The sequence below is a fragment of the Saccopteryx leptura genome, chromosome 7 (genome assembly GCF_036850995.1).
Source record: "Saccopteryx leptura isolate mSacLep1 chromosome 7, mSacLep1_pri_phased_curated, whole genome shotgun sequence".
Lineage (NCBI taxonomy): Eukaryota > Metazoa > Chordata > Mammalia > Chiroptera > Emballonuridae > Saccopteryx > Saccopteryx leptura.
This window is the reverse complement of record NC_089509.1, coordinates 57,219,608-57,245,529: the sequence shown is the minus strand read 5'-3', so window position 1 is coordinate 57,245,529 and position 25,922 is coordinate 57,219,608. Positions and strand designations below refer to the sequence as shown.

Below are 25,922 nucleotides of genomic sequence, written 5' to 3'. Positions count from 1 at the left end.
CGGCTGCGGGAGGGGAAGAGAGAGACAGAGAGGAAGGAGAAGGGGAGGGGTGGAGAAGCAGATGGGCGCTTCTCCTGTGTGCCCTGGCCGGGAATCGAACCCGGGACTTCTACACGCCAGGCCGACGCTCTACCACGGAGCCAACCGGCCATGGCCCCCTTCCCCATTTTTATTTTGATATTCTTTTTCCTTTATCTTCATTGTACCTTTTGTGCTCAATTTTGTTTCCACACCCAATAGTTTATCCTTATTGTGGCACCCTTAGTGAAGATTAATTTCCAGAATTCATAGGGGCTAGATTGCTCTAACTTCTCAAACTTGACCATGAACCCCTTGCACTTAGTCACTGTTGGAAAGGGCAGAAACCCTTCCAGTTATAGCTTCGGTATTCTAGTTGACTTACTGGTCAGTTCACACTTGTTGTTTTGGGATTCTCTGTTGTCAACTCTGTCCGACATCCTGTTTCCTTCTGCTTCCTCTCATACCATGCAGGTCCTATGTTGTTGGTGATCTGTTCCCACCTGCTATTTTGTAGAGATTCCTAATCATCAGTTTTGATGTAAATGTGTGTAGGTTTGGGGTTTATATTTTTACGTGGGGATTTAGAGGCTGCTCAAAAAATGTTGCCACTGCCTCCGTTGCCCCTGAGTCTTTCTAGTTTATCATTTCTTAATTGCTGTTTATGGTGTTCTTTGTTTCAAGTTTCATCATCTTGCTGTGCTTAAATTATAGTTCTTGAATCTTAATCAATTTGAGTGTTGGCCTGACCTGTGGTGGCGCAGTGGATAAAGCGTCGGCTTGGAAATGCAGAGGTCGCCGGTTTGAAACCCTGGGCTTGCCTGGTCAAGGCACATATGGAAGTTGATGCTTCCTGCTCCTCCCCCCTTCTCTCTCTCTGTCTCTCTCTCCTCTCCCTCTCTCTCTCCTTTCTAAAATGAATAAATAAAAATTTTAAAAAAAATTTGAGTGCTATTTGTGTTGGAAACAACCTTTACAGTGTCCAGCATAGTACTGGACATGTATGTAATAGCTCAGTCATCAGTTTGGAAATTAGTCTTAACAGTAATTATAGTCCAATTTGCAACCTTTTAATAGTAGGATTAACAGCTACTTTTACAGATTAAAAGAAAGCGGCTGTCATCTGGCCTGCCTGCACATGAAGTTCATTTGTACATCATCTTTGGCATATATGTCCCAGCCTGCCATCCTCTGGCCTAAACATTCCTGGAAGACATTGCTCTAATAATGGTGGTTCAAACAATACCACAGAATAATAAGTATCATAGAAACATATTGCAAACATAGCAAACAGCTTCTGCCAAATAATAACTCATTTCTGTTTGTCATAGTTCAAAAATTTGTAAAGGAAGTGTAGAAACTCTTGAGCAAAGCAATTAAAACGGTCAGGATGATAAAAATTTCTCTTAAAACACTAAACCAAAACAAACAAAAACTCAGATTGTCCCGTATGTTAATAGGAAGAGAGGCAAATGGGTGTGGATGTGATGGGATGGGATTTGATAAGATTGTGATGAGAATGAAGGAGCACAACTAATATTTGTTAAAGGAAACATTAGTTTTTTGTCATATGGTTATTTTAGGGATCTTGTTATCCTAACAATAGCCCAGTTCCTTTGCTCCTGAATTTGGTATTCTAAAAAATCAGCTAAGTCTGTTCCTAAAATACAGCAGAAATTCATTGACTTGATAAAACTTTTAAAGATATTTATAGTAATAAGAGGTTGGTATATTTTATTTTTACTTCATTTGACTTCCGTGCGTAAATTTGCTTAAAGGAATTATACTTTATTTAAACTTATGAAGCTAGATTATTTACTTTGTAATATGTTTCATTTAAAATTACTCCTAATTTTTACCTTTTTAAAAATCTTTAACAGGCCTCAACAAATAATGAAAGCTCTAATCACAGTTTTGGAAGCTTGGGATCTTTAAGTGACAAAGAATCAGAGGTAAGTAGCTTCATTTTAAATACGGTGCTATTAAAGTAAAAGCCTAACCACCTTTTTAAAATATTAAATAGGCTTTTTTCCTTCATCAATTCTTGCACTGGATATTAATGCTTTGTAGGTATTTTGTAGGAGCATTTTATTCTGGCCTTATGGAGCAAGCATTCAGACTGAAGACTGTATTTGGCAATAGAAAGAAAATATCGTTGCTTTGGTCATGTAGGTGAACTTGTGGTATAGGTGTTCTTAATGGAAGACAATTAATAGCCATTCCTAATTCTAGGAGATGGAGGTGGTTTTTGAAATACATTGTTTCACAGTTTTCTATTATTTTTCCTAATATTTCCTCTTAGTTTGGCTCTCAGTAAGGGTTTTTTGGGTTTTTTTAATTTCTGAGATACAGGCATAAGGTTTTTTTTCTCTTTTTGAAATTTCTTGTAAAATTGTATGCTGTTGATTTTCATTTTTCTTGCTTAAAAATATTTGAAAAGTCTCCTCCCCTCCCACCCACTTACTGATCCCAGTAAGAAAACACACTGGATTTTATAAGTAGTCATTTAGATCCATGGTTCATATTGAGCATGATATTCTTGATGGCATCTTTTTAAAATGTGTAGACAGGAATTTCTAAGTTTTAGCATTTCCATGTTGATGCTGTAACTTCCCTTTTTGTGGAGATAGCCTGTAATATTGTCTCTTCTCAGATTATAGAGTTCTGTCACTTACTTTTCAGTGTATATGTGTGTATGTGTCTGTGTGTATATGTTTTCCCTGTCATTGTTAACTTATTTCTACTTGATCCATTTTAGTCTTTTTTCTATTTGGGTTAGTGCAGATATGTCACCTTGATAATAGTAAAAGATTGTTAGCACTCAGTAACCCTTAGTCATTCAGTTCTGGTGTTCAGTGGAAAGGGAATAGTGAAGGTGGCATCTTTTTCAGCCCTATGTGGTGGAAAGCATCTAGGACTCTCTAGGTAGACAGTTTTGTGCAGATCTGTGCAGGCACCCTGACACTCCAAAGGAGTGTGGCATGGGGCTCTCACTCATCAGGCTTTCCCTTCCACAGAGACCACGGGCAGGCAGCTGAAAGGACTGTGCAAGTGACGGGACTTTATCTGCAGTAGGTTCCCTTGAGGTAAGCGTTAGTAGCCCGTATAGCACCAGATTGTCACAGTTTAGTGTTGTTGGTTTTTTTTTTAATTGAGCCTTTAAAAATTGTAGGTTTAGATCTAGACAAAGGATAGTTTTACAAAAACTGTATCAACAATATTTTCACTTTATGTTTCTTGCACTTTGAAATATTTCTTTATATTTCCAGATTTGGGTCTATTTAGAAATTTTTCATACTCCCTCTTTTTTATAGGCTTTTATGCTATAAAGAGCGATAAAATAATTTTAGATATTTCCCTTTTCTGTTCACCAAATCTGGTACTTTTGATTTCTTAAAATAGCTAAACATAGTAAAAAGTAAGATCACCTATAACATATTTCTATGTTCTTTACAAATGCACTATTTGATTCCTTCAAAGGAATCAGTCTATAAGATATAAGACAGCTTCTCTTTAAAGAATTCCAAGGATCGTTTTTGGCTATATTTTTAGTTAAAAAAAAATTTTTTTTAAAGAGCATAGTGGCATTTGCAATGAAATATAATTTGGTTCATCATTGTATGTCCTTAGTGCTTTTTTTGTATAGAAAATTTCAGATTAAGGGCAGCAATAGAAAATCTTAAAAATCTTTTGACTTTTGCTGTTCTGTGTTCTCTATCTGGAAGTTTTAGAAATTAATGGTTAAGTCAAGTCGAACAATATTTTGGAAATGACTACAGATTATACATTACCTTAACATTTGAAGAAGCAAATTTTTGTGTGTGTGTATTTTTCTGAAGTGAGAAGCAGGGAGACAGACAGACAGACTCCCACATGCACCTGACCAGTATTCACCCAGCATACCCACCAGGGGGTGATGCTCGGCTCATTTGGGGCAGTACTCCATTGCAATTGGAGCCATTCTAGTACCTGAGGCGGAGGCCATGGAGCCATCCTTAGCACCCAGGCCAACTTTGGTCCAATGTAGCCTTGGCTCCTGGAGGGGAGAGAGAGATAGAGAGAAAGGAAATGGGGATGGGTGGAGAAGCAGATGGGCACTTCTCCTGTGTGCCCTGGCCGGGAATTGAACCTGGGACTTCCACATGCCAGGCTGACGCTCTTGAAGAAGCAATTTTATTTATTTATTTATTTATTTATTTACTTATTTATGTCTTTCCATTATAGGAAGCTACATGTCTGGAAAATGATTCCCAGGTTTTATTTCTGTACTGCATACCTTAATGAATTCCCTTAGGGTGAAATTTCATACAAATCAAGATACTGGTATTCACAGACTATCAAGTTAAGTTGCTGGAAGTAAACAATAAATTGTAGAAGTACTTCTTTCTTTCCCAGTATACCTCGTAGTTTTATGTAGTATTCCATTGTCTTCTGATGTCATTTTACTTTTTTGGTAATTCATTCCATGATCATTACTTTAAAAAAAAATAATAGCTTTCTGTTGTTATAAACAAATAGTACTAAAAGGTTTAATATTTTATTTAAAAGCAGTTCTCTACCTCCCACCCTTTTCACACCCTTTTTTTTATTTTCCTATTTTATAATGTAAATAATATGCATATATTGCTATTTTGTTTCATCAGTTAGACATTATCTGTTGAGTCCCTCTTAGCAATTATGAAGATTTTAGCTTCCCCTACTCTGTATCCTCCTACCCGGTACTCTTCAAATACCCAGAACCCTCCTATTTTCTTCTGTCCTTTTACTATTAAAACTGAAAAGCATCTGGTATTTACTTTTAGCTCCATTGAATTTACTTCAACTGAAATTTTTTATTTTAGTTAATATATGAATTCATATATGAATTTGCCTTTTATTTCTAAATGTAGAATTGTAGATTGAAAGGTTTTTCCTTTTATTAACGAAATTGCCTAGTAGGTAGGAAGGTGTTGATCTTGTTTCGCTTTATTTTATATCACTCTAGGTCTATTCAACTGGCTCCAAAAATTTACTGTATTTTCGCTAATCATTTATTGCTTATCTATTATCTTCTAACCTATGTACCCAAACACAGAGAATATAAGATGAATAGGCTATTATCACTGCCTTCAGAAGGACCAGTGTCAAGTAGGACAGACTACTTTATAAGCAGTGTGGGCTATTATAATAGGTGTAAGCACAATGTGCAATGGGATCAAAGAGCAAGAAACCCATAATTTCATCTGCCTGCAAGGAAGAGGGTTGGGGGAGGGAAGAGGAGAGAGAGAGGTCTTTCTTCAAAGAAGAAATGATAGTTGTAAAGAAAGACTATGCATTTATTTCAGAGGACAAGGGCAAAGTATGAGAAGAAGGCAGACAGAAGGACTAGGATGTGCTTTTGCTTTTGCAGGGAAGCTTGGTAAATAGTTGTGTTTAAAACAAGGCAGTGATTTCAACCCCAACTGGACTTTAGATCCCCTGAGGAGCTTAGAAAAAGACCATGCTGTAGAGGTGATTCTGGTTTACAAGAAAGGTGAAAAATAGGCAGGGGTCAGAGTTCCAAAGTCGTTTTATTTCCTAATAAGGAATTTGGGCTTTTTATCTGGCTGAGGGAGAGTCGCTGGAATGGGGTGTGGGGGCGAAGGGACAAAGTAGAGATGAAAAAGGCCTCCAGGTGGCAGTGGGGAGAGGATGAGACTGGATAGAAGTAAAACCTAAGTTGGGAAGGTCATTTACTTGAGGAATACCATGCCTTTACAAAATTTCAGGCCTCCAAGGTTTATTATTAAGAGGAAACACTTCAAGTGGAGGGATTCTAATTTAGTGTTTTCAAGTTTGCCTTTTGGATGTGCCTTCCCCTTCAGATGCTCCACCTTTGGTTATTGATGCTTTCCTCACCCAGGCCCATGCTTCCACAGGTAATGTGCAAGTGGATTACCAAGGAGTCTCCTGTGTAAAGGTCGGGGGTGGGGGTTTGCATTTCTCTAACAGGCTCTTAAATTTCACTAGATTTTAAAAGTATATTCAGTAGAGTTTGATGACTGCATGAGGGTAAAGAAGGAAAGGGAGGATTTTAGGATTTATTAAAGGTACCTAGCTTTAAGTGATAACTCAGGAAAGAAAGAGGGGTCAGGCTAGCATAAAGACTTGGGAGTTTCTACATAGGGGTGAAACGACTGTGTGGTCTGAGAATTCCTGGGGGTCCCTGAGACTTTCAGGGAGTCCACAGGTTAAAACAATTTATAACAGTACTACGACATTATTTACCTTTTAAAAAATAATGCTAAAACATATTTGGCTTTAAAATTTTTCATTTTCTCATGACTTTAGTGAACATTTCCAGAGGCTGTATGACACGTGATGATATAACTGACAATTATGGATTGTGTGCTGATGTATTCTGATGTATTCTGGTGTTTAAAAGTTTTTTAGTTCTAAATTCTAAAATGGTAAAATATCGATAGTTATAAACAACATAAATAAGAGCTCTTTTGAGGTCCTCAACATCTTTTTAAGAGTTTATAGAGGAGTTCTGGGACCCAAAACTTTAAAAACTGCTTTTATAGGCAAATTCATCCTGATAGTTTGTGCAACTATAGGAAATGTTAACAGCCAAGACGGGTGTTCTGGACGAAGGAGGTGAATAGATAGTAGGAAGGAAAAGAAGAGAAAGTGAAGAAGAATAATGAGTAGAACTATATGTCTCAGAAGTCATATAAGATAATGATGGTAAAAAGTGACTAAGAGTTTGTCACTTAGGCTTAGTTTTAGTAGATTAATAGGAGCAAGAGGCCAGATTATAATTGGTTGAGGAAGCTTTGGAAAATGAGGAAATAGTGACAGCAAATATTGACAGCCCTTGCAGAATCTTGACTGTGAAGGAAAGGAGACTTAACAGGCCTGACATGTTCTGTGCTAAGGAGGGGTCATAGCAGAGCTATGACAGGACCAGGAACGTGCGGAAGAGAGGAGAAAATAGAACCGAAGCTCAACACCTCTTTCTCCGACTGGATGAATGGGGAGAGCTAGAGGCTGATGAGCAGGGTTCTTTGTAGGCAGAAATGACTAAGAGCAGACTTTTTTTTTAAACTATTTTCTTCCTTCCTAAAATAGTTTTAAAATAAAGCTGATTGTAGTGAGTATGACATGAGAGTATAATGGAGTAGAGCCTTTCTTTTGATGAACTTCCAAACCTAATAACCTTTCTCTTAATTCACAGTGAAAATAAAGGTTATCAGCAGACAGAAAGAATCATGAATGGGTTGTGGATATGAGGAGAATGATACACATTATGGGAGGGACAGAGAAGGGGTTACTCATCCTTTTTTTTTTTATGTTTTAGAATGCCCAAAGGAGTTAGAAACATGGTCTGTGTGATTTATCTGCTAGCTAAAAGTCCAGATTATTTTATGAGAATACAAGAAGGAGACCATGTTTTTTTTTTGGTTTTCAGTATTTTGCTTTGATCCACCTATTTGCAATTCTTCCAGGACCCTTCTGTTTATAAACACAAAGACCTCTACTTTTCTAAATTCTGTACAGTTGCTGTTCCCACTCTACCTTACCCCAGATGCTAAGATAAATTGTGTATCTTAGAGCTCATTTGGAATCTATAATGAATATTAATACCATAACCATTTGTCCTCCCTACCTCTTCTTTGGAATGTTCTAGAATATAGTTTTCTGCTTTATTTTATTTATTACTGAGGGGTGACTAAATATTAGGCTGAATAAAAATATTGAATTCCATCATCTTTAATAATGTTAGAGAAGCACATTTAAATCTACTTATGCATCTACTGATATGCTTGCATATAATACACTATACAGCAGGGGTCCCCAAACTACGGCCTGCGGGCCACATGCGGCCCCCGCCGCACTTCTGGAAGGGGCACCTCTTTCATTGGTGGTCAGTGAGAGGAGCATAGTTCCCATTGAAATATTGGTCAGTTAGTTGATTTAAATTTACTTGTTCTTTATTTTAAATATTGTATTTGTTCCCATTTTGTTTTTTTACTTTAAAATAAGATATGTGCAGTGTGCATAGGAATTTGTCCATAGTTTTTTTTATAGTCCGGCCCTCCAACGGTCTGAACTGGCCCCCTGTGTAAAAAGTTTGGCGACCCCTGCTATACAGTAATGTTTGCAAAACAGATACATATCAAATTATTCTATTTTTGCCTCAATTTAATCTTTAATACTTATCTTCTTTAATACTACTTTATATATAACTTGAATCAAAGTTGAACAATTTAAAATATATTCTATCTCTATTTTCCCTTCCTGGGTAATTATCTAATTATCAGGTTTTTTTGACTCGCTGTAACCCTTAGCACGGCATTAAATTACTGTTTATTTCTTATCCAGATATATTTGGGGATTTTTGAGTTATTTAAGATTAAAGATATTTTAAGTTATAGGTATATTGAAATTGGAAGAGTTGTTGCACCTAGACATTTAAACATAGATCCACTTTCAGAATTATAATAATTGTAATGAAAGAATATAAGATAGCCTGACCAGTGGTGACACAGTGGATAGAATGTCAACCCAGGATGCTGAGGTTGCTGGCTTGAGTGAGTACAGGATCGTTGACATGATCTCAGGGTCACCAGCATGATCCCAAAGGTTGCCAGTTTGAGCAAAGGGCCCCTGAGCCTGAAGTGTGATTCCTAGTCAGGAAACATACGAGAAGCAACCAATACACATCTAAAGTGAAGCAACTGTGAGTTGATGCTTCTCTCTCATTCTCTCTTTCAAATAAATAAGAAAAAAAGACTATAATATAGATATGTGCCTTGATTTTCTTTATTCACCTCTGACTATGATTAATTAAGACCATTTCATGAATGCAGATTTGATTAGCTTTATCATTTGAATTGACTTTTTGAAAGTAATCTGGAAACATATTTTTTCCCCTCATTTGAGGTAAAGTTATGGTATTGAAGACACTGAAGCATTACTACTTTTGCTTTGCTAGTTTTTTAAAGACCTTTTAAATGGCCACATTGTATTTGATTTCTTATTCATATATTTTAGAGGAAGTAGAAATTAAGAACACTGGGGAATTAGGCCTTTAACTTATTTGAACCTGGCTTTAGGAGGGCATTATTTCCATTTCTAGAACTAGTGATAGAGTTGTTTAATAGGTTTTTAAATATAAATTCTCTTTTTCTAAAAGAAGGCATTTTAAAGTTACACATAAACTTGTATAAATTGATTAAATGGGTTGTCTTCTGTTCTTAGTAAATTGGCTATATTAGGAGAGTGATAAGAGCATTTCCTGTGTTTAACCTTGTTTTTCTATACATACCCATCTCTAGTTTTTTTGTTTGGTTGGTTGGTTTTTTTTGCCTCCTTAATAGTATTTAGCTTGAATGTTTTCTCAGTGACTACTTAGGTACCCAGGATAGGTTGGAAGTCATGATTCTATTTGAAAACAGAGGTAATACTAATCTTAAACTTTAGGTTTTAGATTAAATCTTTTTTCTTTTTTCTTTTTCTGCAAGAGAGAGAGACAGGGATAGAAAGGGACAGACAGGAAGGGAAAGAGATGAGAAGCATCAACTTGTTGCGGCATCTTAGTTGTTCATTGATTGCTTTCTCATATGTGCCTTGAGGTGGGGGGCTCCAGCAGAGCAAGTGACTGCGCTCAAGCTGGTGAGCCTGTGCTCAAGCCGGCGACCTTGGGGTTTTGAACCTGGATCCTCAGTGTCCCAAGTCAACGTTCTATCCACAGCACCATCGTCTGGTCAGGCTAGATTAATTTTTTTTAATTCATCAAAGTTTTTCTTGTGTATATATATGTTATAATCTGGACAGGGTTTTTTGGGGAGATTTTTTGTTTGTTTGTTTGTTTTTAGTGAGAGAGAGAGACGGACAGACAGGAAGGGAGAGAGAGAGATGAGAAGTATCAACTTGTTCCAGCACTTTTCGTTGTTCATTGATTGCTTTCTCACATGTGCCTTGATCCAGGGGCTCCAGCTGAGTCAGTTACCACTTGCGCAAGTCAGCAACCTTTGGGCTCAAGCCAGCAATCATGGGGTCATGTCTGTGATCCCACACTCAAGCCAGCGACCTCAGGGTTTTAGACCTGGTTCCTCAGTGTCCCTGGTCAATGCACTATCCACTGTGTCACCACCTGGTCAGGCTGGACAAATCTTTTCTTTAATGTCTTAGTCTGAGTACCCAGTAAAAAAGAGGAAAACTTGGAAAATGAATTTAATAATTTATGGTTTGAATATTACTGAAAGTTATATTTTTATACCTATTCCCCCTGAATGAATTACCTTGTTTTTTACTTTATTCTGTTTAAATCTGTTCAGCTTCTCAAGATAGTTAGACACCTAGTCATTTTAAAGAAGTATTCTTTGTATCCCGCTGCCTGCATTATTTTCTAAAATGTTTAAGCCTGATAAATGATCTTTGTGGTGGTCTATATGATGAGTTCCACTGTTTTCTTCTTATCATCCAGCTGGTAGTGTTTTCTCACTTTTTATTATTTTAGGTAATAAACCTAAATCTTACTAAGTATTATTATTTCTATTTTACTAAGACATTGCATATAACAGTGTTGCTATATACAATATCAGTGTTGTTTTGAAGGAGAGCACTCTGTGTCTGCATGCAAAATTGTGCATTTTGTTACACTAATAAATATATTATCTCAATGAAATAGTTTTTTTTCTCTCCCTTATTAAAATGAATACTCTAAAAATGGCAGGATGTAAAAGTTCCTGTGAAAATCCTGGAATTATTTGTAAACTTTTATTTAAAAGGAAAAAACTGTATTTAATTCTACCACTAACATTAAAGGACATGCTCTTATAGGAACTATATTCAGCTATAAGTTAGTGTCTTACCCTAAAATATTTTATATGATAGGATCATCAGCAAAAGAATGGGTCTATACTGGTTGAATATACATGTCCTTATTCTTCAGAAAAGAAAAGTGAGATGGAAACCAAATGTGGGTCTACTATTGACTCTGTTTTTATTTTATTTATTATTAATTAATTTTTAGCACGTGCAAGAGGAGGAAGGCAAGAAGAGAGAGAGATAAGAAACATCAACTTGTAGTTGTGGCACTTTAGTTTTTTTTGATTACTTTTCATATGTGCCTTGACGGGGGCTGAGCCAGTGACCTTGCTCAGATGACCATGGGATTATTTATGTCAGTAACCCCACTCAAGCTAGTGAGACTGCGCTCAAACTAGCAACCTTAGAGTTTTGACCCTGGGACCTCAGCATCCCAAATTGATGCTGTCTACTGCACCACCTCTGGTCAGGCACTTGTGACTTTTTCATTTTTTTTATAAAGGTGAGAGGAGTATGTGTCAGGATCATATGGGAAGCTTTTTCATAGTAAAAGTACCCAGCCTCCCTGCTTGGAAATTCTGGCACACTATGTTTAGATAATCTTGCGATTTCTTGTAAATTATGAAATCTTGAAATAGTAATGTAATAAGCCATTTAACAAGTAGACATATAGCTGTAAAAGTGCATTTAATGTGGATGGGTGAGTAGTTTTTAGAGCAAGAAAGCACTAAACCAACTGATGAAAACAAGATCAGAAGAGAAAAATGCCAGGTCATTTAAAGAATGAAGACAGCTTGACTAGTGGTGGTGCAGTGGCTAGAGCGTTTACCTAGGACGCTGAGGTCCCAGGTTTGAAACTCAGGTCGCTGGCTTGAATGCTGGCTCATCTGGCTTGAATGCAGGCTCACCAGCTTGAGCGTGGGGTCGCCGGCTTCAGCACCGGGTTGCTGGCTTGAAGCCCAAGGTTGCTGGCTTGAGCAAGGGGTCACTTAATAGCTCAGCTGGAGCCTCTCAGTCAAGGCATATGTGAGAAGTAATCAATGAATAACTAGAGTGCCACAATTATGAGTTGATGCTTCTCAGCTCTCCCCCTCCCTACCCTGCAAAAAAACCCCAAAAGTAATAATAATAATAATAATAATAATAATAATAAATAATAATAATGGCATACTTTAAAATTGGAACTTGGTATAGTTGCTGACCGTGTAGGTGGTCAGTAAATATTTGTTGAATGAATATATTTAACATCACCTTAGTTGTAGCATGGTAGTTTTTGTGTCAGTTACTAATGATTATGTATTCATCAAAACAAGGTTTCTAAACTTTAATGTTATTGACATTTGGGATCACATAATTCTTGGAGTAAGGCTGGGGTTGGGGTTGTCCTGAGCAATGTAGGATGTTTAGCAGCATCTCTAACACATGAGATAGCTATAGGCCCAGTTGTGGCAACCAAAAATGTCTCCAGGTATTGCCAGATATCCTCTAGAGATCTGGGCAAATCTCTGGGAGAATCGCTCCATTAATAAAGAAGAGAAAATACAGTTTAAACACATTACTTGTGGAGCTAGATTACAACTCGTAAGTTTAACATCTCTGAGTATGGAAACATAGCACACAAAGATTAATTCGAGTCACAATTCTAATTCCAAGGTGTCTTTTATTTCAAAGTGATATTCTCAACCAATGTGCTATGTTCTTTCTGCATAACTAAGAGAGTGTATAACTTAGTAATAAGATAATGTGATCCTAGTCTGTTGAAAAAATGCTATTCTTTTTTGGAAACATTTAGATTTTAGATGATTTATAGTAATCATCAAGTTTGCCAGTCCAAAATATGTCTGGCCTTAACAGCACCTCACAAATGTTTTATCTGATAAATATGCTTTTAGATTGAATTTTAAGGGCATTCAGCACAAGTAGCCATTACTGAGAAATTTGGTTTCAAATTTTTAAATTCGAACTTTTAAAGTATTGGATATATATATATATATATATATATATATATTTTTTTTTTCATTTTTCTGAAGCTGGAAACAGGGAGAGACAGTCAGACAGACTCCCGCATGCGCCCGACCGGGATCCACCCGGCACGCCCACCAGGGGCGACGCTCTGCCCACCAGGGGGCGATGCTCTGCCCATCCTGGGCGTCGCCATGTTGCGACCAGAGCCACTCTAGCACCTGAGGCAGAGGCCACAGAGCCATCCCCAGCGCCCGGGCCATCTTTGCTCCAATGGAGCCTTGGCTGCGGGAGGGGAAGAGAGAGACAGAGAGGAAAGCGCGGCGGAGGGGTAGAGAAGCAAATGGGCGCTTCTCCTGTGTGCCCTGGCCGGGAATCGAACCCGGGTCCTCCGCATGCTAGGCCGACGCTCTACCGCTGAGCCAGCCGGCCAGGGCTGGATATATTTTTATGTCAGCAAAACATAGTGATTTTTTTGCTAGTATTTTAAAGAAATTCTCATTTTCTAAAATAATTTGAGTAACCACGACAACCGATTAGCCATCTTTATATCCTATTGAGTTTTCTGCTATATGTCACAATTTTGCTCTTTAATTCTTAATGAAAGATTATATAAAGAATAACTTCTTGCCTGACCAGGCGGTGGCGCAGTAGATAGAGCGTCAGACTGGGATGCGGAAGGATCCAGGTTCGAGACCCCAAGGTCGCCAGCTTGAGCGCAGGCTCATCTGGTTTGAGCAAAAAGCTCACCAGCTTGGACCCAAGGTCGCTGGCTCCAGCAAGGGGTTACTCGGTCTGCTGAAGGCCCACGGTCAAGGCACATACGAGAAAGCAATCAATGAACAACTAAGAAGTCGCAACACGCAACAAGAAACTAATGATTGATGCTTCTCATCTCTCTCCGTTCCTGTCTGTCCCTGTCTATCTCTGCCTCTGTAGAATAAAAAAAAAAAAAAAGAAAGAAAAGAATAACTTCTTAGTTTTAGAGATTCTCTGAAGTGGAATATGCCGGAAGTATATGACATTACTAGATGGACTTTTGCTAGTCCTGATGATACATCAGCATCACTTTTGGAGGCTTTTAAAATTAAGAATTCCGTTGGTCTCCCACCAGAAATGGTTGAATTTGGATTGAGTACTCCAGCATGAACTGCAAATAAGAGTTCTAAGTGATTTGATATATAATTAACACTGAGAATCAATACTAACAAATAAATGATAGAATTTCTTTTAAAAAATACTTTTTTCTGATTACTGTATTCTTCCGTAGAGAAAACAAAAATGAAATACCCTTTTTAAAAAAGGACATCAGGTAGACAGAGCTTAGGTTGGTAGGTATTCTTATACAGTGTTAGAATAAGTATAGACTGATACTGCCTTTGAAAGTACAGTTTGACAGTCTTTAAAATTTTAAACGTGTATATGTGCTGTGATGGCAGTTACACGTAAGAGTGTCTATCCCTTAGAAATAATTGTATAAGGAACTGTAGGGTTTTATGCTCAATATAGGGATATTGTACAGGACATGTTACTTCATCATGAGTGGCACAATGGGGAAAAAGTTATGAAATCACTGTCCTAAATTTTGCTACTATACATACTCAAAATGCCAACATTTTCAGAATAAATTATCTTGAAAAAACATTTTTCTCCTGAACAGTTGCTCTGTATGGCTGTTTTAATCTGGTAGTATGATTTGAAAACAACTCACAAGATTATATGAACAGAGGAGAAAGTCCAACTTCATTTTAATTTTATGGTTTATACTATTTGACAAATAAAGCTTTAAAGGGAAGGCCAGAGAAAGGAAAATGCCAAGAAATAATTATGCTACATAAGTGACAAGAAAATGGCAAACAGCTCTGGCTGAATAGCTCAATTGGTTGGAGCATCGTCATGAAGCACAGAGGTTGTCTGTTTGATCCCCGGTCAGGGCACATACAGGAGATGTTCCTGTCTCTCTCTCTCTCTCTCTCTCTCTCTCTCTCTTCTTCTTCTTCTCTGTACAAGTCAATAAAATAAACATTAAAAAAAAAAAAAGCAAACAGTATACATTTCACCAATATTGAAGATTTAGTACATGTGCTCCTTTTAAATCTGTGTTAATGCAAATTAAAATGGGTCCAGGTGGTAGGAGTTTAAGACGTCAATCTGTGAGTATGGGAAGTTAGGTAGTTTTTAAAAATTGAGAGTAAGACTGTTTTAGGATTATATTTCCTTCCGTACTGATATGGTTGTGAATGCTGTATATTTATGAAGGAAGTAAAAATCTTTCAGGCTTTAAAAAATACAAACTGTTGCACACTTGCAACAATATAAGACAGCACACATTTTAGTTGGGTGGCTACCCAAATTTGTCTCATTATCTTGCTACTGTCTTGGATGTTACATATTATTAAATAATAAAAGCAGTGCAGCAGAAAATAGGCCACACTAAAATTATTGATATGTTAATTGGATTTACTTTGAATAGCAAGGAAATGCTCTTATTTAGTGTTAGGATCCCAAAACGTTGCATACATACACTTTTTTCACTAATACTGAAATCAGCAATATAGCAGTGATCTTTTAGGTGTCAAAGATTTAAGCAAACATTTCTAGGTAATAGTTCTCAATATTAAAATTTGACTCTTAGGCAGTTACAGGCTGCGTGAATTTCAGGTCATGCCAGTTCAAAATCATCCTTAATTTAGGATGAACATATTTCATGATAGTTTTTTTTTTTTTTGTATTTTTCTGAAGCTGGAAACAGGGAGAGACAGTCAGACAGACTCCCGCATGTGCCCGACCAGGATCCACCCGGCACGCCCACCAGGGGGCGTCGCTCTGTCACGACCAGAGCCACTAGCGCCTGGGGCAGAGGCCAAGGAGCCATCCCCAGCCCCGGGGCCATCTTCGCTCCAATGGAACCTTGGCTGCTGGAGGGGAAGAGAGAGAGAGAGGAAGGAGAGGGGGAGGGGTGGAGAAGCAGATGGGCGCTTCTCCCGTGTGCCCTGGCCGGGAATTGAACCCCCGGACTTCTGTACGCCAGGCCGAGGCTCTACCACTGAGCCAACCGGCCAGGGCCGGTATTTCATGATAGTTTTTATGTAAATTTAAATTGGATACAAACAGCAAAGAAAATTTTTTAAAGGATAATTTTTACAACAGAATTTTAGTGTTCTTCTAAACTAATTTTTATAGCAAAAATTTGAAAGAAACAATACCTTGTACTTTGATAACCTTTAATAATCACTGATTTAAGTTCCAAATGAAATATTTAATTATATCACTGTTACTTCTTGAGTGCTTTAGACTTTTTAAAATTTATTTGAATAAAACATCTATTTTACATTGACTATTTTATAAGGCTGCAGATTTTCCTTTTTTGTTCAGTGCTGTTTTGATATGTGTCATTAGAGTAACAAAAGATTGCTTCAGCATTTTACTGTCTGACATCCAATTTAATAAGTTTTTCCTAGATATGTGGATAAAAATTGAGTATTGTTATTACCAGCTGCAGGCAAAAAAGAGGCGTCATGCTGTTTATTCAAAGTATAGTGACCTTGAATTTGATACCTGAGTATAAACTATATGAATCATTGGAGTAGTAAATGAGTGATGTTTTTGAAACTAATCTTTGGCCACGTGAATTGATCAGAAAGAATTCATTCTGACAAAGTTTCAGGATTAAATATTTTTTTAGGGATATTATTTAAGGTTCAATTGGTTTTTCTTTCTATTTCAAAGTATTTCTCACTTAACAGAAAGAAATTAACTATATCTGTCTATTACCGTAAGTAGAGTAATTTTATTGGTGATGATAATATCTGATTATTCTTTTGTCTGTTCAGTCAGGGCTAATGAACTCTAAGGTAGAGGTGAAGAATAAATTTTAACATCCACTCCTTTCTCTTATTTTTATTTATTTATTTTTCAAAATGATGCTTATCCAGCATCACCACTGTGGCTGCCTAGAGGTTATTTTATTTTATTTTATTTATTCATTTTTAGAGAGGAGAGACAGAGAGGGAGAGAGACAGAGAGGGAGAGAGAGGAGAGAGAGACAGAGAAAGAGAAGGGGGAGGAGCTGGAAGCATCAACTCCCATATGTGCCTTGACCAGGCAAGCCCAGGGTTTCGAACTGGCGACCTCAGCATTTCCAGGTCGAGGAAATCCACCCTTTCTCTTATTTTGATGTTATATTTTTTCTCATACTGTTACAATTTTCTATAATGCAGTTATGATGATCATTTTAAATATCACTTTAGTTGGAGGCCTATAGAGGTAATTATCTGTTTTCATGGAACAATCTATATTGATTTATTTCCTTCATTCTGTAACAGTATTAAGGTTTATTTGTTTTGTTTTCTTACATTTGGTATCATTTGCATTGGAGAAGGGCACATTTATTTTTAAGAAAAACCAAGAAACCACAAGATAACCTTTAATAATCACTGACTCAAGTTTCAGTGAAACAATTATATCACTGTTACCTCTTGAGTCCTTTAGACTTTTTTGTGTGGTTTTTTTCTTTTAGTGAGAAAAAGAGAGACAGAGAGAAGGACAGATAGGGAGAGAGATGAGAAGCATCAACTTGTTGCAGCACTTTAGTTATTTATTGATTGCTTTCTCATATATGCTATGACTGGGGGGCTTCAGCTTAGCCAGTGACCCCTTGCTCAAGCCAGCGACCTTGAGGTCATGTATATGAGCGACCTTGGGGTCATGTATATGATCTCATGCTCAAGCTGGAAACCCCCCGGGTTCAAGCTGGTGAGCCCAAGCTCAAGCTGAATGAGCCCATGATCAAGCCGGCGACCTCGGGTTTCAAACCTGGGTCCTCAGCATCCCAGGTTGACACTCAATCCGCTGTGCCACTGCTTGGTCAGGCTGTCTTTGTTTTTGAAGCATACTTTCAACTGCTAGTAAATACTGTGTAAATTTCACACTAATATCATGGAACATTTAAATGCCAGAGTCATCATTCAGGTTTTGGTATGATTACAAATTAGCATTTACAAAGCTAAATTGATTTAAAGAATACGAGTCTCATCATTTTTCTCCTAACCACTAGTTCACTTGTATGTTGGAATTCTTTGACTTTTTATCATTTCCTTCTTTACTTTAAAGCCAGATCATATTATTTTGCCTTCCCTATTAATCCTTCCTTATTGTGGTCAGTTATAGTGCAATAATTGAGAAAATAATAGAAAAGGAAGAAATGGCATTAACAGCAAAAATAAGCTTGAAAGTGTTCTATGTAAAATGGTAAATATGTGCTAATTTTACACCTCATGCAAATACAAAGGGGGCCTGATTTATATCGCTTGGATTTTGTAGGAAATCATTAGTCAAGATCAGGGCTTTTCAACTTTTTTAAATCCTTGAACTTTCTTCAGAGTAAGTCTAATATAGATTCTCAGTATTAAGATGAGACATTCTGAGTTTGTAGAGACGGGAGGAGGGGAGGATAGGATGTGTCTCTGGTTGACTAGAACTTTAGCCCAGTCACCTGCTCCTTCTTTCCCTTCTAGCTCCCCTTTAATACATAACTTGAGGCACGACCTCCTCTCCCCCAAGGTATCTCTGGAATATAGTTTGAAAATCACAGATAGTATTCTATGAAAATCACAAATATTTCACTCTTTCTCAGGGATGAGCCATTTTAGAAGAGATTAAGTATTTGGTACGATTCTGCATATCCTAAATCCTCAAGGTTCTAAATCACCCAAATAAGTTCATATATAGATGAGTGACTCAGTAAGATTGACAGCAATAAGCTTCATTGAGAGTTTTTGTTTTGTGTAATATAGGTGTTGCTCAGATTTATTTAAATTCAAAACTAAAAAACCGTTTAATGCACATTTGCCTGAGGGCTAGTGATATAATACTTAGGATCTTAAACTATAGGTTCTGTGGCTTGTTGAGAACAGAGTTAAATGAGACCTTAAAGAGGAAATGTGCTTATTTTACAAGCCCTACAAGTTATGTGTAGGTTATTAGGGTAGAAATTCCTGATCATTAAACAGGTGACACATGACTGAAGTTTTGAAAAACATAAAAGTACATGGATATTTATAGTTTCAGAAGGATAGCCATTCAGAATTTCAGTGATCACTGACATTTCTAGTTCCAAATGCTGTGCTAGGTATGTTTGTGGTATGTTTCTCATATCATATCCACGGGCCTCCTATGTACCTGTATTATCACATTTAAAATTGATGAGAAAATTGAGTCTTGGGTTAAATGACTTGCTGAGAGTTATAGTAAATAAGGGACCCAGAGTCTGATTTCTTAGTCTATGTTTCTTCAGAGGCCCATGGTACTTTCTTTTTAGAAGGTTATGGTCCATTTGGGCTGACAGAACAGTCCTAAATAAATCTATGAGGTGAGAGTGAGGTTAAAGGTTAACACCAGGTAGTTACCTAAAACATAGGTGACAGAGATTAAAGTTCATAGGAAGGGACAAATTGCTGTGTTTGTAAAGAAGAAAGACATTTACTTTATAGGCTAATTTAGGTGTATCTAAGTTTCCCTTTCTCATCTTTTACTTTGTTCAACTTTTCAGTGTTTTATTACCTATTTACAACTTCTTACCCCACATTAGTCATACATTGCAGTCTTAGAATTAATTTTAGGCCTGTATCCTTCTTTTCTTTTTCTTTTCCTTCCTTTTTCTTTTTCTTTTAAGTGTGAGGAGGGAGATAGTGAGACAGACTCCTGCATGTGCCCCGACCTGGATCCACCAAGAAACCCTGTCTGGGGCCGATGCTTGAATCAACTGAGCTATCCTCAGTACCTGGGGCCAACACCGGAACCAGTTGAATCACTGGCTGCAGAAGGAGGGGAGGGAGGGTAATAGAAGCAGATGGTTGATTCTTACATGTGCCCTGACGGGTTTTGAACCTGGGATGTCTGCATGCTGGGCTGACACTTGATCCACTGAGGCAACCGGGCCAGGACTGCCTTTTTTTCTTTACTGTAATCATTACACATTTGGGTTTTTTGTTTGTTTGCTTTCATTTTTTTGTTCTTAAGCAAAATGACATTTTCCCCAAAAGACTGTCCCACTCCCTTATTCCAGAAAAGTTTTAATTTAGGGAAAGTTTGCCTTGGAGAAAAAAAGATTTTACCAAGAAATCTTTTTTTATTATTTATTTTTAAATTAGGTTGATATACAATATTATATTAGTTTCAGTTGTACAAAATAGTGATTAGACATTTATATAATTTACAAAGTGGTCTCTGCAAGTCTAGTAAGCACCTGTCACTATACACAGTTATATTTACTATATACCCTATGCCGTGCATTGCATCCCCATAACTTAAAATGTATGGAATGCTTCACAAATTTGCCTGTCATCTTTGTACAGGTGCCATGTCATGCTACTCTTCTCTGTATCATTCCAGTTTTAGTATATGAGCTGCTGAAGTGAGCACTCTGTCTTTTTTTTTTAAAGATCTTAAATATATTGAAGTGTATATTCAGTAAAGTATTTAGTGAATGTTATCCCAAATAAGTTTGAGTACTTCTACATATATTATATCTTTCTATCTCACTCCCCTTCTGGAAGATAGCCAGTAAATGTTAGCATTTTAATGGTTCTTAGAAGCATGGCAGTAAATGAGTCTAACTTTGTTCACCCCAATGGAACCACCCCACTATTTCCTTTGTTTAAAATGTAGCCTCTCAATATATGACTGACGCAGTTTTTCTTGTAATATGCTTTAAAAAATAATGTGTAGCCATTAACAACATTATATATTTTCTTTAGTTTTCTAGATAGAACATGTTTCTAATATAACTTTCAGAATTGTATTATATTGTGTGGGTTTTTTGGTTTATTCAGAAGTAGTCAAGATTTAAGGTGGAGTTCAAATGGGATCCTGCTGAGCTTAAAATTAGTATAAAACTGTTCTGCAAAACCCTATCTTCTTGATCTTGAATTATATTTTTACATAGATTAAGTTGAAAAGGATATGATAAATTACTTGGAAATCCCTTTGTTTTAAGATAGATTTTAGAGTTCTTCATAAAACTGTTAACTTAGAATTTTTAATTCGGTGTTATTTTTATTCTGAGGAAAATAGAAGATTGTTTATTATTTAAGTTTGATTTTTAAAATTTTGACAATGAAACTAAACTAGTGAACTATTTACCCTAAATTGCTGGTACGTAAGTCAACCTCATGAGTAGATTGCCAATTATAGTGAATTTCTTAAAGTTCTCTGGTTGTGAGGTGAAAACATATAGGCAAATTACTGTGACATAATAAGTTTTACTTATGAACTTTATAAAATTTGGAAATATTTTTGAATAGTTGATTCATTCACTTCTTGATGTAGCACATATAGCATTTCACATAGGGAAAAAATGCACTTAGGTCTTGGAAATACACAGAATTGGATTTGAATCCTGATTTCCTTGAATAAGTTATTTAACAGTCATACATTTATCAAGTAATAATTATGTGCCAGGCATGTGGGTAAGAGCAGTGAGGTGGGGAGAAGGTATATAACTCCTGTCTTTAAAGAAGTCAGAAACTAATAACATTGACTTCAATCTCTAAATTTGTTACCTTATTGGCAGAATAAAGGTAAGAGAGTTTAAAGTCCCCAAAATAATACTTAGAGGAACCATAGATGCTCAGTGTGAGTTAGGTTATATATTGTCATTCATAATATTTAATCGTAGAACTACTCAAGAGATAGCAAAAACTGGATTAGCCCATTCCTTGTTTGGGAACTGTATTCTCTTTAGAAATTTACTTAAATTGTCTTGATGTTTCATTTCATTCATGCAATTATTTGTTCTGGCACTATACATACTTGCCAAGCTTCTGGAACTTGGCATTTCTGTGTGCTTTTACTCTTGCTCTTGCTTTTAATTTTATTTAAACATGACAGTGTCTATCAGACTCCACAAAAATTACTCATTATTTAACCTGATGAGAATACTTGCTGTCAGTTAAAAGAACATCCATAATTTGAATAGAAGTCATAATGTAGGGCTGGGGTCTACTTTTTGTGTAAAGGTTCGGCTATTTTAGGTTTCGTGGGCCATATATATAGTCTTTGTTGGAACTACTCAACTCTGATATTGTAATATGAAAGCAACCATAGAAAATGCATAAATGAATAAGTATGGCTGTGTTCCAATTAAACTTTTTTTATAGACACTGAAACTTAAATTTCTTAAAATTTTCATGTCACAAAATATTCTTGCTTTGATTTTTAAATTTTACTGTCATTTAAGAATGTAAAAGTCATGCTCAGATTATGGACTGTACAGAAACAGGTATCCAGTAGAATGTAGTTTGCTGACCCTTGATCTAGGGCAGTGGTCAGCAAACTTATTAGTCAACAGAGTTGACTAATCAATTATCAACAGTACAACGATTGAAATTTCTTTTGAGAGACAAATTTTTTAAACTTAAACTATATAGGTAGGTACATTCCTTATCGGGGTAGCGCCTGCATGTGGTATTTTGTGGAAGAGCCACACTCAAGGAGCCAAAGAGCCACATGGGCTTGCAATCGGTTTGCCGACCAAGGATCTAGGGCATAATCTACAAATTTAGTATAATTGTTGTATTGGATAATAATTGTTAAGCATTTAAGTGGATGGTCCTTTAATAGGGATTATATTTCTCAGAATTTGTGTTCTGCTTTTATTTTTTTTAATCCAAGTTTATTTTAATAGACTATGTACGAACAGTAGAAAACAAATAGTAAAAACATAATGGTTTTTGTTGTTTCTGTTGTTGGATTTTTTTGCCCTATCCAATTAAGAACTTAAAGGGCATATTTTAAAGGCTAATTTACTCTCTAGTTTTTTATTCACCTGAAGTCAAAATCTGTAAATGTGAATTTCAAGTAATGTTTACAAGGTCTTCTATACTTTGAATTTTAAAAATTTACAGAGTAAGTAAATTTGGTTTTTAAATGAATTGTTTGTAAGTAAACATTTATGTTGTGTGAGCACTATTGAGCAAAAACATATTATACTTTGAAAATAAAAATAATTTTTATACTGATAATAATAACTTTGTATTTTAAATCTGTGATTTAAAATTCTCTTAACTTTGCTTTCTGTAGACACCAGAGAAGAAACAATCGGAGTCATCCAGAGGAAGAAAAAGAAAAGCAGAAAACCAGAATGAAAGTAGTCAGGGTAAGGGAAGCAAACTTCTTCAGAGCCAAATAGGCATTTATAGTTACTCTGGTTTTAATCAGTTAATAGTTTAATTGTAAAATAAGTATTTTCATGTTTTTGTGATTTTTATAGCTGTTATGTAATTTCTGCATTGAATATGAGTTTAGGAATATACGTTGCATAATAATACTATGAAGTTGGAATCTTTCTGTACTACAGATGGTATGTGGTACTCCTTTTTAGACTTTTTTTTTCTTAGAGTCAGAGAGAGGGATAGACAGGGACAGACAGACAGGAATGAAGAGATGAGTTTTTTGTTGCGCGGTGCAACACCTTAGTTGTTCATTGATTGCTTTCTCATATGTGCCTTGACCGCAGGCCTTCAGCAAACTGAGTAACCCCTTGCTCAAGCTGGTGAGCTTTTGCTCAAACCAGATGAGCCCGCCCGCGCTCAAGCTGGCGACCTCGGGGTCTCAAACCTGGGTCTTCTGCATCCCAGTCCGACGCTTTACCCACTGCGCCACTGCCTGGTCAGGCACTCTTTAGGCTTTTTGACATCCCCCCCCCTTTAATATGAGAATCAAACAAGTGTCATGTCCAAACCTAGCAAGCGTTACACCTTTCGTTTTTCTCTTTTTATATGAATTATGATATTGATAAGCTTTAGATCTCCTTTTAAAACAAGTACCCAAACTAACTCATCACTTTTATTTTAAAAAGACTATATAAAAATAATTGGAATACTTTTATTAAAGCACCATCTGTTTCTTTTTCATATCTTTTTCTTTGGTCTTTTTTTGCATACTCACCTTTTGTTTTGTGAGCTAAGAAGATTCTTTAATTTTTTTGAGAGAGAGTGGGGGGGACAGACAGAAAGAGAGAGAGAGATGAGAAGCATCAACTTGTTGTGGCACTTTGGTTCATTGATTTCTTTCTCATATGTGCTTGGCTAGCAGGGCTCCATTAGAGCCAGTGACCTCTTACTTAAGCCAGTGACCTTGCACTTAAAGCCAGTTATCTTTGGGCTCAAGCCAGCGACCATGGGGTCATGTCTATGATCCCACACTCAAGTCGGTGACCCTATGCTCAAGCTGGCGACCCCTGGGTTATTAGTGGTCTATTTATTTACTCTGCCACTACCTGGTCAGGCTATTTTCGTTAGACTTCAGAATTTTTTATAATGGACAGCAAAATAGTATTGTCATTTAATTTGGCCACTCAAAATTAAATATAATAAAGTGAACTCTAAATATACATAATGAAAAGAAAACATAATGATTTTGTACATATATTACCGTATTTTTCGCTCCATAAGACGCACCTGCCCATAAGACACACCTAGGGTTTTAAGGTGGAAAATAAGAAAAAAAATATTCTGAACCAAATGGTATGTTAAAATATTTAATAAAATACCGTATTTTTTGCTCCATAAGACTCACGAGCATTTTCCCCTTCACTTTTGAGGATAAAAAAAGTGCATCTTATGGAATGAAAAATATGGTACATGATATGGGGCTACTCTTTAAAGTCTATGGCCACGAACCTGTGACTTACTAGTGTTTTTACATGTGGCAGTGGCATCAAGGAATGTGTTTGTAGCAATCATCTTTGAAGAAGGAGTGATGTCGTCATTCTAACACCTTTCTCTAGGTGTGTGGTATTTTCTGTATCAATCTGTTCTGTGCTCCTTTTTGGTCTTTAGTGTAGTTCCCCCAAGTTTTAGTTAATGGACTTGGAGCTTTATTTAGTGTAAAGATACATTAGTTATGATAGTTTCAACTTTAGACTTTAAAACTTAATTAAAAGCAGGTCCCAAACTAGGGTGGGACTTCTGGGTTGGTTGATTTAACCTATGTCTTTAAGAAGCCACTTCTTTTTTCTTTCTGGTCTGCCATATGCAGAATTGCCTGTTTTTAGGGTGGTTGCCAGTTTTAATGGATTTACTCACATCAGCTTCCTCACTCAATTGCTTTAAGAAAAGGGCTGAATTAAGGGTCCTTGGGGACAATGTGAGGTGTACGAACATTTGCATCATAGGGGTACCAGAAGAAAAGAATAGAACAAGGAATTGAAAACCTATTTGAAGAAATGATGATGAAAACTTTCCTAACCTGGTGAAAGAAATAGACACACAAGTCCAAGAAGCTCAGAGTCCCAAAAAAGAGGAACCCAAAGAGGCCCCCTCCTAGACCAAAGAAAAGAAGAGGGCTGGCTTTCTGAAGGCTTTTTTCCTCTTTCTTTGAAATAACCTTTTTCAAGTCTAGAGCAAACCTTTCCTGTCATCCTTTTGACCAGAGTTGAGTCATGTGTTCACTCCAAAACCACTTAGGTCCAACAAAGGTAATATTGCCCTTAAAAAAATTAGACTCATCTCTGAAATTGAAAATGGGTTAAAATTCCCCTTAGAAATACAGGCTTTATGGAAAAGGGATAGTACCTGAACAAAACTGGATTTATTGTCAGAAGAGGAACTAGGAATTGAGGCCAAATAGGAGGAGTCAGCTTCCCCTAAAATTATGAGTACTGTTCAGAGGAGGAAATGTTACAAGTGCTGTTCAGTGGAACAAATTTGGGTTCAGTTGGACAAGTAGCTTCTGGTACTTGTTTAGGTAGCCAAAAACATCCCAGTGTTCATTTAAAAATAGCACTTCTTCAGAATCTATGGGAAAGTTGTTGTAGGCAGAAGGGAAATTCCTTTGGTATAAAACCTTTACAGTCTTCTCTGACCTCTAAATAAACTTTTACAAAGTTATTTATATTTTCTATATAGCATTATAGTCCTGAGTTCTTAGTTTTACAAAAAGTTCCCCTACCTTGTTCCAAGTACGAATTTAAGGTTGTTGAACTTTTTTTTTTTTTTTTTTCATTTTTCTGAAGCTGGAAACAGGGAGAGACAGTCAGACAGACTCCCGCATGCGCCCGACCGGGATCCACCTGGCACGCCCACCATGGGGCGGCGCTCTGCCCACCAGGGGGCGATGCTCTGCCCATCCTGGGCGTCGCCATA

At 36.7% G+C, this 25,922-nt stretch overlaps 1 protein-coding gene and 1 non-coding gene across 2 annotated transcripts in view; one reads left to right on the top strand and one right to left on the bottom strand.

Moving 5' to 3' along the window:
• Positions 1–25,922, top strand: part of TLK1 (tousled like kinase 1) — a 154,024-nt gene that overhangs the window by 61,562 nt on the left and 66,540 nt on the right. The window contains exons 3-4 of the mRNA XM_066346731.1: positions 1,899–1,970; positions 22,858–22,933. Coding sequence (XP_066202828.1) covers positions 1,899–1,970; positions 22,858–22,933 — 148 coding nt within the window. The remainder of the gene's footprint in view (positions 1–1,898; positions 1,971–22,857; positions 22,934–25,922) is intronic.
• LOC136379222 (U6 spliceosomal RNA) lies at positions 20,088–20,199 on the bottom strand. The gene has a single exon (XR_010746714.1). It is a non-coding gene; the product is annotated as a U6 spliceosomal RNA (small nuclear RNA).